The sequence below is a fragment of the Hakea prostrata genome, chromosome 5, assembly GCF_041222555.1.
Source record: "Hakea prostrata isolate BN-2017 chromosome 5, UWA_Hpros_2, whole genome shotgun sequence".
Lineage (NCBI taxonomy): Eukaryota > Viridiplantae > Streptophyta > Magnoliopsida > Proteales > Proteaceae > Hakea > Hakea prostrata.
The window spans coordinates 57293493-57307018 of record NC_142604.1 but is presented as its reverse complement, the minus strand read 5'-3'; the positions used below and the strand labels follow the sequence as shown (position 1 = coordinate 57307018).

The 13526-nt window shown below is 38.2% G+C and overlaps 1 protein-coding gene across 1 annotated transcript; it reads right to left on the bottom strand.

The window, feature by feature from the left end:
- Positions 1–1549: 1549 nt before the first annotated feature.
- LOC149016729 (putative eukaryotic translation initiation factor 5-2) lies at positions 1550–5734 on the bottom strand. Its single transcript, XM_089154807.1, has 2 exons — positions 5626–5734; positions 1550–3445 (listed from the first exon to the last, which is right to left on the bottom strand). The coding sequence occupies exon 2, from the start codon at positions 3105–3107 to the stop codon at positions 1749–1751; it is 1359 nt and encodes a 452-aa protein (XP_089010933.1). The 5' UTR covers positions 3108–3445; positions 5626–5734; the 3' UTR covers positions 1550–1748.
- Positions 5735–13526: the final 7792 nt, after the last annotated feature.

The window sequence follows — 13526 nt, the reverse complement described above, 5'->3', positions numbered from 1 at the left end:
GGAAACAAAGTTTTTACTTGTTTGTTGGTCTTTCATTTTAAGGCCTTTTTCCCCCCTTGCAGTGAGGGATTTTTTCTGTAGATACATCCAATAGATGGTCTATCCTGGATGATTTTTCTTTTTGCTTTTAAATGGTCACTGTGTTTCTATAGTTCCTTCCATCAACTAATCGAAATTTCTTTCATCACCCATTATTCGTGTTCCAGAGGCCTAATGGCTTTATGAACAGGTTTAGACATGTAAATAGTGCCTTTCATGTGGGTGTTGACAGTTGACCCTTGTGTGCGATGAGTGACGGAGATGATTTACTTTGGTTAACAGACCAGAAGCATTGAACTCAAGGGAAGGCTAAGGATTGCGAAATGAGGGATTAGAAACTCTTCTTGACATTTTGCTAATTTCTTCACCAATATAGCAGATGACGTCCCATATTCAGGCTGATTCTTCATCCTGATAAAGGTACGTGTACTGGTGTACTACTGTCATTTCAGGGAAACATAGACCAACAGATGAGATAATGTAACCTGAAAAAAAACCCCTGAAATGACATAGAAACCGGATCATCACCCTCTCAAGGAGCACTCTCTGTGGTCCCGGCTTTACCACCATAAATCCTGTGAGACCCACAGGTAAAAAAATAAAAAAAAAAACCCATCATCCCAACCACTAGGTCCCTGTATTTATGGTGCTAAAGCCTTTGTGCTCCCCCGACCGGTAGCTGATCCGGACTCCCCCTTCGAACCCATTCCCAAGCATGAAAAGGATAGGATCAGAAGAAAAACGAATCTCTCTGTTGCTGTTGGCGTCAATAACAGGAGAGATTGCAGTCGCTGTTGAATCTCAAACATGACAGATACCCAAACGCAAACAAAAATTACAGGTTTTTATAGGCTGTTATGATGGCTGACAGTTAGGAGTCTCGCGAGTTCCTCTTCAAACAATCTAAAATATTATAAATGCTCAATAGAAGCTACAGTTGACTAAAGCTGCTTGTGGACATTTCTCGCCATTCTCATCCTGTAGCTGATCATGCTTTTTCTTGTTGCTCATACACCCTGCTTCATTTATGTTTGTTTTGAGAAGAGTTGGCTCAACAGAAGGCACACATCCTTCAGCACACCAGGTAACACGAGCTGCACCTAGATCTTACAATGATTCCCATTCATCCTTGAGAGGAAGCAACAACCACCACGTTACTCGAGAAGGATTTCCTTCTAAATACCACACCCACGACACGACACGGAAACCACACACGAGAAAGAAAAAAACACGCAAACAGAGAGGAATATTGAGGACAACCTTGATCCTGAGGGCTTTGGACCTGTAGAACCACCTCCGAATGACCTGATAATTATCAGGTAGGCATATCATTCAGGCCAAGCCCATATGTAAGAAAAACACAACCATTACAATATTAAAAAGTTATAATCCTTCTGCTAAGCGTTTCAAAATACAAACCATAAAAGAAACATGCATACGAATACCATGATAATGATTCACGTTTCAAGTAGGAGCTGCACTCACAACAACGTTCACCAAACGTCATGCATAACACTACCTACCCTACCACCGAGGGTCGTAGTAGCCATAACAGTCCAAATATCTAATAACCACTTCAAAAGAAGAAATACCAATGCAACTCATTGAAGGACACCGACACTTCGAAGATAACACACCAACCAGAAGACAACGGAAAACAGAAACTGAAGTAGACAAACAAGATAACAGCAGAGGGTACTCAGCGCCATTCATTCCTCCTCAGACTCGGATTCTGCGCTCTGGAGCCACTCTATGAAAGGCTTCACATTCTTCCAGATAGACAACTTTGAGGTACCTCCAGCCAAGCCCTCTTGATACCAACGCACGATAGTTTCTTCCTCCAGAACATCGCTGTCGTACAATGCTTTCAGTGCCAAGGCCACCTCCTTCACAGCTTCAGGACTTGACTTGCCACAAAAATCCTCAAATCCCCGCAGTAGAAACATTTGTGATCCTTCACCAGAGGCAGCAGCAAGGTAATTCTTCTTCTTGGCCACCTCTTTGCCAAATCCCTTCCCAATACCCCCAAATAGGGCCTCAAACAAAGCATTAATGATCTCTTGAGGTGTTCCAGAAAGGGATCCCAATGTGGATTGCAGCTGGCTTGCAGTGCATCCTTTCTTCAGACGCATTTTAATCTCCTCAACAAGCCCTTCATGGGTACCAGTAGCAGATCCATTCTCATTTCCTTTCTGGTCACCTTCTGCTTCAACTTCTGGCCTGCCATTCTTGCTTGCACTTTCTGTTTTCTTTGCTTTTGGCTTCTCCTCAGTTGTTGAGAGCATAACCATCTCAGCTGTCACAGAACTCAACTGCTCCTGGATACGCAGACGAGCTGCCTCAAGAGACGTGTCTGTCTGCCACTGCACATCATCGTTGTCATCCTCATCATTAGACCCTCCATTTTCTTCAGGTATGCTGCGAGTAGGTGAAGATCGATCCTCATCAGATGTATTGGTCTTCTTTTTGGCTGAGACTCCCTTGGAGGGTGCATCCTTTGAAGCTGGCTTTTTCTTCACATCTTTCTTAAGCTTCTTCATCTCTTCATCAGCAGCCTCTCCCTCCTTGAGGCGCTCCTTCTCTGCCCTCCTCATTGCTTTCTTCTCCTTAGATCCCTTCTTTGATTCAGGGGGATTCTTAAGTATGAAGGTTGTTAGTTTGTCCCTCATGTCAACATCAGAAACATAACCACAAGCAGCACATTTTAGAGTTATCATCTGAGTCTTAGTAATAACTATCTCTGTCTCAGGATTCCCACAACCATAGCACTGAACATATTTCTTAATGAAATTCTCAAGAAGCCCAGCAAGTTTTGCAGTATCATGGGCCCCATTCACCAAAGAAACACCAGTTTTCTCATCAAATTTGGATTGTGCTCCTAGTTCACAACCGAAGTGTTTTGTTGTGTAAGATGCAGGCCTTGCCAAAGCCTTGGCAATATCCACCATGTTGACGATATTGGTCTTGATACCATTTCCTCGACCTTCAATCTTGGTAATCATTTTTGGCATCTTATACCTGTAGAATGCATCATCACTGTTTGAAGCACCAATATTTTGCAGCGCCATCTTTTTCTCAGAACACAAATGCTACAATTAGAGAGAACAGAAGCTTGAGTAATATATAACTGGAACTGCGGCAGTCTTGTTTTTTAACAAAGCACTTCTTTCTTCAATGCTATACAACCCTGACAATGAGGAAGGCTGCATAAAATTGCAACCCTGACAATAAGATAAATCCCGAAATGGCCCGAGATGCATGCAGTTTCTGATCTTTTTCCTTGACGTAGGACTGTACTCTCCAAGAAGCCCGACCAATCCCAAATAGAGAGAGGCTTGTTCAGACATAAAAGAACGTTCAAACTTCACACCCTCCACTTTGGCGAATGCAAATATAATAAAGCAAACTGCAAAGTTTACCAAAAGTTTCAGAGGCCAGCTCAGTAAATCAAAAACAAAACAATCAGTCACTTAACACCACATGCCAATATCTCGGTCCAAACATAAAATCTATTTCCATTATTCTAAAGAAAAAGCAAATACAGTCAACCTCAAATGCATCCTACATGCCTTGAGTAAAAACAAATTTCAGCTTCTAAGACAAAGTGCCTAACACTATGGTATGTTGCAAATCCACAAGTAGACAAATAAAAAAAGCAAACCAACATTGAAATATAAAAGCATTAAATCCCACTTAAACTGTACAACTAGGAAAAGAAGATAAATAAACCATTTTCTAGGTTATAATATATAATATATAATCAATCCAAATGCTAGTAAAAAAAGGAAGCAAATTCAATCTTTTTCATTTTTTTTGGTGTCGGCATACAATTCCAGCTCTTTCGTAACCTACAAAAACTCCAGCCAAAATGAAACACAAAATGAATGCTAGGTGGGAGAGAGGGGGACAGAGAAGCACCTAGCCTTCTCCCTTATTTTTTTTTGTGGGGGGTGGGAGGGCATTCCTTTTATTTAAGGCTACATGCCAAATAGCCCAACACCATGGTTTGTTTCTTTAATGGAAAGGAAGGAAAGCAAACATTATCACTTTTAGGTCAAGGTAAGCATGCAATAAAATTTATTGTATCATCCCCTACTCCCCATTCTACCTAACATTGGGACTGCCTTCTACAATCTCCAACTGAAGATTTTGACAAAATTGCAGATATATCTAGTCACCACTAGGGGGTGTGGAAAAATGATTGTTGACAAGTTAAAGGGGGAAAATTTACAAGTAACTTTGAACTACAAGGCCCACTTGAAAATATAATTAGAAAGAGGAGATAACTGAATTCTTTATTGTGTACAACCAAATTCAGATGTCAAGGAAAAAAAAATGGGGTTCCTTTCATAATCTAAATAAACTTATAGCACCCAAAATTAGACCACATGCCCAAAACTTCTGCTGGGGCATATTTTTTCCACAAAGCTAACATTTTTTTAAATGAACACAAAGCCAACATTGAAGCTTTTATTTAATCTGAGGGATATTAAATCCAATAGAAACGTGTGAAGATATTAATTAATTGAAATTAAAATCCAATAGAAACGTGTGAAGATATTAATTAGTTGATCAAGCCCATCATAACATCACGTCAACAACCTAACAGAAAGGGTCTACATGAACAGTGACCAGGACTAAACAAAAGTATTGAAGAAAAAATCACCATCTGAATTTGAAATCATTTGCCAGATTTATTTCACCAAGATCAGGTCATACTGACCATAAAAGAACATCAAAATGCAAGTTCAAGCCTAGAAAGTACTAAGAATAAACCCTACAATCTCCAACTAATCATGGAATCCATCAGTTTCCCATGGCTTCTAGTTGCAACAACAAATCGAGTTGAGAGGAAGTGCCCTAAAAGTATCATCCAAATATTCCTACTTGCAGAAGCTTTCAAGAATCAAATACATCGGATCTATTGTAAGGGACTTATAATCAATAACAAGACCAACCCTAGAACCGGCACCATCAGAAAACCTCACACACAGCAATCGAGGAATCAATTCGTGTCCATAGGAAGCTAGAACCAGCATTCTTTAATTTGATTCTATAAATTTGACACAAAAACCTAAATATCCAGACAATACAAATAGGGTTCCATTAAGACCCGTCCTATCTAAATCACGGATGCCATAACCAATCTTTTGATGCATTCGAAAATTATTTACACATAAAAATTCAATTAATCTGTGCAAAATAGAATAAACTAAAACACAGATGGTACAATCAAAAAATTTATCAGATCTGGTTCTAAACAGAAACGGTCAACAAGAATAACAGAAACGGTCAACCAAAATAACATCAAGACTACTTCCATATTGAAACAAGCAGTTGCTACTAAAAGTTCATGAATTCAACGATAAAAGCCTAGAATACAAGCTCCGATCAGGTAAAAGTAATTAAAATCGGAACAAGAAGATTACGGAGACTCAAACAAGAGCGAAATCTATAAAAATAATAATTGATTGAGTAGATCGACCAGTTTATATGCAAAGAAAAACACAATTTGAAGAAAACAGATCAAATATAGAAAGCCTAAGCGTATCGAAATACCAAAATGAAGAAGCAAGGACAAGTTACCTTTATGGAATGGAAGTCACGATTCAAGTTACGAGAAACCCTAGAACTCTATCCTGCTTCGTGGACGAGAATGGAAGGGGAGGAGCCCTTTATATAATCGAATACAAGAGGCGAGAAGAGAACCCGAGGAAACCCTATACGTGAAGGATTAGGGCGGGTCGTGCTTCAGTCCTGCGCAGGACAATCAAGTGGTACATTTTGATTTGTGGGATTGGAATCTTGTTGATATTTCGATTTCAATCTCAATGATTGAGATCAAAATCTCGATCAAAATTTTGGATCTAATGGTTCAAAATTTTGTTTGACGGCATATGCACATGGCAGAAGTAATTTCCAATGAAAGCACCCTCTGTGGTAATATATATTACTCCCAGATTGCTTTTCCATTTGACCATCCTCCTTTACTTTCTTAAAATTACTTTATGGTTTTATTTTATATGCCAAATGTTAATTGACTGTACTATACTCCCTCAAAGGCAAATACCTTGTGTGTGTGTGTTTTTTCTTACTTGTTTTGTTTTCTTTTTTCAATCAAAAAAGGTAGTTGGGTTCCTTTTTGCTTGGGAGAGAGGACCTTTAGAGCCCAAGGACTAGGTATGGGTCACTCTACTTCACTCATTAAAATGAGAGCCCTGCGAGTTCAACCTCTTAATGTCACCTTTGCAAGAAGTGCTCTCTTTTGAAGAATTGGATTGTGAAAACCAATGTCACTATTTTCCTTCGACCGAAATTATGAAATCCCCTAAAATCCTAACCCGATAACCCATCGTTTTAGGTCCTTGAAACCGGAGTTCGAGTAGAAGCCAACTCCGAACCATTCGAGTTAAGCTTGAAAGTTCAAAAATCAAACCTATGGAGTTGGAAAAACAAAAAGAAGACCCAGCGACACTAATGAAGTTCAATAGGAGAGAGAAAGTCAGTTCGGAAGGCAATTTTTTTTTTGGCATGCACGAAAATCAATGCATGAGGACTCAAGAGGAAAGGTAAATTATGCCATTGATTGGAAAATGTTTAGAGGGTTCTACTCTCTGAAGCCAGTCAAAATCGGCCTTCGTCTGAAGAAGATAGGGGGCTAGTCGATTGGGCCGGTTGCACGGTTTGATCGACCGCCCCTACCCAAAATTGGGGTATTTTCAAAATTTTGCTCTTAAAACCCTATTTTATGGTTCTCTCCTCATAAATGATTTGTTTATGCTAGAGGGAGGTTGAGAACGTGAGAGAGAAAGAGAGCTTAAAGATTTGAAGGATTCTCGCTCTTTTGGTCGTGCCGAAGCGCTAAATACAAGGAGAAATCGCATGTTGATGTAGAAAAACCCTTAAAACCCTCTTTGCAACATTTCTTTTGAAGCATTTATATTGAGAAATTGCATTAATGGTGGTGGTTGAAGTAGTTGATCAGATTTGAATGCTCGCTTAAGTCCCCTTTGTGTTTTCCAACTTCTTTGAGTGTTTATTGGTCTCATTTCATCCATTTGAGACCAATTGAACCTCTCTAAGATGCTCACAAACAACTCTATGATAGAAAATTTGGGGTTTTTTATTTATTTGGAACTAATTGGGATGATTGAAATGTGTTTTACGGACAATACTAGTGTTCCAATGAAATCCCAAAAACCCCTAAGTGAATGGATTTTGAGTGGAGTTCAAAATCAAGCATTATTGGTCACAGCGCTGGAGGGGCGATCAACCGGCTCTGGCAAGCTTATGCTGCCACCCCCTAATCTGGGTGTATGTTGTATCTCATTTGATGCCCGGTCAATTCCCGATTAATACCTAATTTGATCTACATATTTCTAGGGTTTTGGTCATTCGCACTCTCAATTTGGGAATTATTGGAAATTAGAGTTTATTATTATTGTTTATAAGTGAGGGAGACAATGGTATTCACAAACAAAAGACCCAATCCCCACACGGTATTGGGGAGCATCGAGTACTGGATCAAGGCGTTAAAACTCTGTCTATGAATTTTAAAAGTAACCGCAAGCGCACGGTATCGTGTAGCTAACGGGTCGATCTCAGGGAGATATGCCACTTAGAATTGAACTTCTTAATAGTAATGCGAGAGTGGAATGATTCAATTTTTGTTAACTAATTAACTAAACTAAATGATCCTAATCTATATGTCTAATGCAATCGAATTGAAACGAAAATAAATTAAACACAATCAATGCATAAATAAAAGACAGGAAAAAAAATGCGAACAATAACAAAGCAATAAACAAAGCAATAAACAAATAAATAAACAAAGCAATAAAAGGAAAAGGAAATAGCTAAAATGCAGATGCAACACCACCCGTCACCAGAAGCAGAGGCACGACTATAGGCTTGCTCCGGTTATGTGGTCCGAGATAATGAATGAATAGACAGAAAGTAAATAACAAAGCAATAATCAAAGCAATAAAAAGAAAAGAAAATAGCTAAAATGCAGATGCAACACCACCCGTCACCAGAAGCAGAGGCACGACTGTAGGCTTGCTCCGGTTATGTGGTCCGAGATGATGAATGAATAGGCAGAAAGTAAATAATAGAAAGTAAATAACAAAGCAATAAACAAAGCAATAAAAGGAAAATGAAGCCTTAACCAAAGAGAGACACGACTGTAGGTATCTCTGATCAAGGATCCAGGGGAAGGGAGAACAATAAATAATGTTGAAAGTAAATCTTAAATTAAGAATATGGAGGGGTAGATAGAAGCGGGAATGGAGGGAGAAGAGAAGATTAATAAAAAAAATTACTTACTTGCGAATTGAACAAATGATTCGAATCTCAACCAACCCTAACAACCAGATCTAGATCTAGAATGATCTAAATCTGCAATTGCTAGACCCAGAGAAAAACGAATCTAAAAACTTGAAACTTGAACTTGAAATTTGAACTTGAATTGCATGACATAAAAATTAAATCTAAACATTGAATCTAGAAATTTAAAATCTAAACTTGAACTTGAAATTTGAACTTGAATTGCATGACATAAAAATTAAATCTAAACATTGAATCTAGAAATTTAAAATCTCACAACTGCAAGCAAAGAAAACTTAGAGAAAGCCTAAATAAACTGAAGAGAGAAGAAAGAATGCTACTACTAAGCTCTAGAACATGTTCTCCTTTGATGGAATATGATCTCCTTTTATAGAGTTTACATGAGATATGAAGCACAGCTGAATTTGAATAAAACTCAGGGTTTCTATCTGACTCAGCCAATTAGGGTTTTGACGTAGTAATCGCGCTAACATAGAGAGATCAGATGCATAATTCCACCGTTGGATTTGAAGTTTAAGTAGTCGTGAAGCTCTCCTCCAAAAATCAGCACGATCGGACATCGGATGACCGTTCGATGAAGGGTTTGATCGAAACTGGACAGAGGCATTCAAAAACGGAATTTTTCCTCTTTTTCTTTCTGAATAATATTCTTTTTCCTCTTTTTCTTTCTTTAATTAAATCCAAGATAGGAGATAAGATATTGAGGTATGTAAGGACTCTTTTCCATTGGACTCTCTCAATAATATCTCTGTAGATTTGATTTAAAATCTCAGCCGTAGATCAGATTTGCCTTCTTTATCTCTTCAATATTTCGGAGTTGGCCCATAATCACACATCTCTAGCCCATCATGCTCCAGATCAGGCCCATTTTCGCATTTGAGAATTTGAATGAACTTCTTGACGTGTAAAATAGCATGATTCAAGCCCAAAACTCCAAATATTTGCTTAAATCTTGAAAAGTCCTAAAATCTGCAAAAACAACATAAAACCCAAGATAACTCCACTCTAAGTGTATAAAATGCATGCTTTATGCCCTAAGATTTCACACATAAATGTGCTCATCAAACTCCGAAGGGAGGAAGCAACTTTAAATTTTCAAAATCTTTTTAATTTGGCAAATCATGGGCATAGTTATGAGGAAGAAGGAAACTGGTGCAAAGTTCTACCAAAATATAATAAAGGTGTTTTAATTTGTGCAGGGGCTTTTGACCAGTGAGTAGGAGCAGCCGGCTGGAGCATTGGATTATGCAAAGATGGACACATACTGCCTGTCAATTTCGGAAAAGGGAAAGCTAAAAGTGTTTTGGAAGCAACGCTTTGTGGACTTCAATTCAGGATGGGAAAAACAAATACAAGCGGCTTGAGGATAGAAGAAATATGGACAAATGACTCACAAATTGCTGGCCTACTACCATGGCCCGCAAAACAAAAATGGCCCCTTGGGAAAGTAACTATCCTTATGGAACTAGCGGAGATTACAAAGACAGTGTAATACAACACTTTCCCAAATTCAGTGCTCCAGGTGTATATTGAGCAATATGCTAATCTAGCAGCAAACCAAAGGGATGACTGTAACAATACTATAACTAATATCTGTAATTGCTTTCAGTAGCATATTTTCTTAATATATATTTTCTTCTATCAAAAAAAAAAAAAAGTGAGGGAGACATTATCTTACATTATGCATTTAGTTTGATGTTGCTTCTCATTATTATAGATGTCAATTATTTTCTTATGAAATTGCGTAAGACTTTGCACGGATGAAAGGTAATTCGATGTTATGTTTATATTATTATTCATTGAATCTATATTCATGTTACTATTTCAATTTATTCAAATGATATTGTAAACATGATGTATAGGAATTTGGTCTACCTACATATATACATATACTAACCCGGGGTTGTGGGTTCACCCATTACCCTTGGTGCCTTTATACTCACATAGACCCACTAAATGCATGGTTGGTATGTGTCTAGGTGTGTTTAGCTAGTGAACCCGATTGAGTGCTACTACCCTTTCGACAGGAGTATTGAAACTGAGTGACATGTGATGACAATGGCTGGGTCCTGTGAGCATCATGTAGGCCCACTGTTATCATGTAGTCATCGAGTTGCATATCTTAGGGTCATGGGGCATCCAAAAGACGTCTTAAGTGTCGTGAGGAGACATGAGAGACATCCGCCCCAATATATGTGGATGACCATAGGATTAAGGGATGACATACTGAAAGACAGCTTGAGTGGCGTGAAGAATAACATTCCTAGGTGAGAAGGATACTCGGATCAAAAGAGCATTAGGCATGAGAGAAGATGTCAAGATCACATGTCGTAGCTGACTTTGCATTTGGGCTAGGTTTATCCCTAATATACATCAGTTCTCAGACCAATGGTTGGTGAGAGAGTGGTGACCTAACCTCAGCCATAGTATGATGTGACTTGACCCAATTACCGCGGAGAACCCAAAAGATGTGTTTGAATGCCATGAGAGAGAGTGACGAGGTTGTTCAGAGGAGGTTGGTGTTGTAACTTATTGTATGTCTACCATAAAAACTACATTCGTTAGAGTCTAGGATGTTATTTGCATCATCATCATCATCATCATCATCATCATCATCATACATTATTTCATTATAACTTTATTATATATATAAATGTGTGTGAATATTACGCGATGTGTGATTATGTTGACCTTACTGAGTTCTATGAAACTCATTCCTTTATATGTATTTCCTTTTAGATTCTACTGTAGGTTATAAGGACTCTGTTTACTTGTCCTCCTCTAACAGAGTCCTTTGAGGAATCGACAGGAGAGTTTATAGAGATACATAAAGAATCATGCCTATGCTCAGACTGTGCCTACGGAGTCCAGCCCTTCTGTGACTATGGAGATAACGTGGAAGAATGTAGTCGCCTTAGTTGCCATTAACTATGTTCTTTACTTATTTGTTAGGCAGGGTTCTTTATGTGTATTTCCTTTTAGATTCTACTGCATGTTATGAGGATTCCTTTTACCTGGAGGGTTTGCCGCCGATAGAGTCCTTCGAGGGACGAACAGGAGTGGATACAAAGATACATAGAGAATTGTGCCCATGATCAGACTGTGCTTATGCAATCCAACCCTTTTGAGATTGTGGAGATAACATGGGAGAATGTAGTTGCCTTAGTTATTGTTAGCTATTTTCTTTACTATTTGTTAGGCAGGGGCACTACTTACATTCTTGACTTTTCCTCGATAACATTATAGACTTCCACTATTGAACAATTATTTCTTTAAACTTTGATTTTGCTTTAACTAACTTTAATTACAAATTAATGATGACTATAATAACATTTGATACTTTATTCCCTTTTTCGCTCTTGGATTATGCCATGTTGTATTATGTTGTTATAGATTGTCTATGAACTTGATCATTTAGAGTTATCACCTCCACAGGTATTTGGATGAGTTCGGATCCAGCTGGGTGGGGTGTGATAGACATAACTTGGTCCATGACACCCAATGTATTTTGTTCTAACTTCCCAATAAAATTTTAAGATGCCCTTCCTAATTGAGTCATGTGTTGATTTCGGGAGAGAAAAGTGTGAGGCCACATAATTTTCCATCCAGGATGCTACAAATTTGATGATGACTTCATTTCCTGCATTTGACAACATTTTTCTCTTCCAACCACTCAACTTTTTGCAAACCTTCTCCCCAACCTCTTTAAACACCTCGAATTTGGAGATTTTTATACCCATTGTAACCTGAGATATTTAGATGGGCTAGCGTTATATGGAACCTTCAATAGTTTGGAGAACCACCTCTTAAATCTATGACAAATATTAGGTTGAAAGTGGGAGTGGATTACTTTAAGTTCACCTCTTGACCACTAGCTTTACAATATATGTCCAAGCAATTCTTTAATTTGTGACCTCTTGTAACTTTATTTCTGAGAAGAGAAGACAATCATTTGCAAAGAGCAAGTGAGATATCCTGGGAGTTTGGTTTCTCACACTAATACCCTAACAATTTATTCACCTATGCTTCCTCAATGATGGCAATAAAGACCTGTGAGCAAAAAATAAAAAGGAAGGATAAGGGGTCTCCATGGCGGATGCCTCAAGATGGGGAAAATGACCCTTTCTCCACACTATTTAAGAGTAGGGTGCACGACACAGAAGTAACAGTTTTCATTATCATTTGAACCCACTTGTTACAAAACCCCAATTTCTCTAGGGTAGCTTTTATAAAACAGCATTTCATGCGATCATATGTTTTTCTCATATCAAGTTTGAGAGCTAGCAATTCTTTTTTCCTTTGGTCTGATGTTTTAAATAATGAAATACTTCATGTGCAATAAATACATTATCTAAGATGATCCTATCGGGAACAAAAGTAGATTCTGAGTGAGATATGATACCTCCACGTAGTGACTTTATCCTTTCCAACGTAATTTTGCTAATAACCTTGATCACCAATTTCGGGGATGCCACCTTAGGAATCAAGCATATGTAAATTCTGTTAAGTTTTGGATCCATCTTTCCATTCACAAAAAATTCCTTGACTGTTGCATACATCTCTTCCTTAGTGCTTTCCCAACATTTTTTTTAAAGAAAATTGGCGAAACCCCTCCTCTTGTCTAGGAGCTTTAGGAGGGCCAATACAAGACGCTACGTTGCTCATTTCCTCCACGGTAGGTATTGCACACATACCCATATTTGTTTCCTCTGAGACCCTATTCTTTATGCAGCCCAAAGCTTGATTCATTGCAATCTGATCAACACCTTGAGATTGTACCACATGATTAAAATGACCCAACAATAATTTACTCGCCTCATCTTCTTCTTTCACCCATTCTCCATTCTCATTTTTCAATTGGGAGATTTTATTTCGATGCCTTCATTGAATAGTAGTGATATGAAAGAAAAAAATTGAGTTGCGATCACCACTTCAGATTCAATTCAAGCGTGACTTTTGATGCCATATTTCTTTATCTCTCTCTCTCAAGCTTCTCCTCTAGACATCGGATAAGCTTCTCTTCAATTAGTTGGTGCTCCTCTGAGTTTGGTTGACATTGTATTGCTTCTAGGTTTAATTTCAAAGTTCTAATCTTCACGTGCACTTGCCTAAACTCTTTTTTGTTCCATATCTTTAAATTC

Coding starts and splice junctions, on each gene's coding strand:
- LOC149016729 (XM_089154807.1), bottom strand. CDS start 3,107: ATGGCGCTGCAAAATATTGGTGCTTCAAACAGTGATGATGCATTCTAC.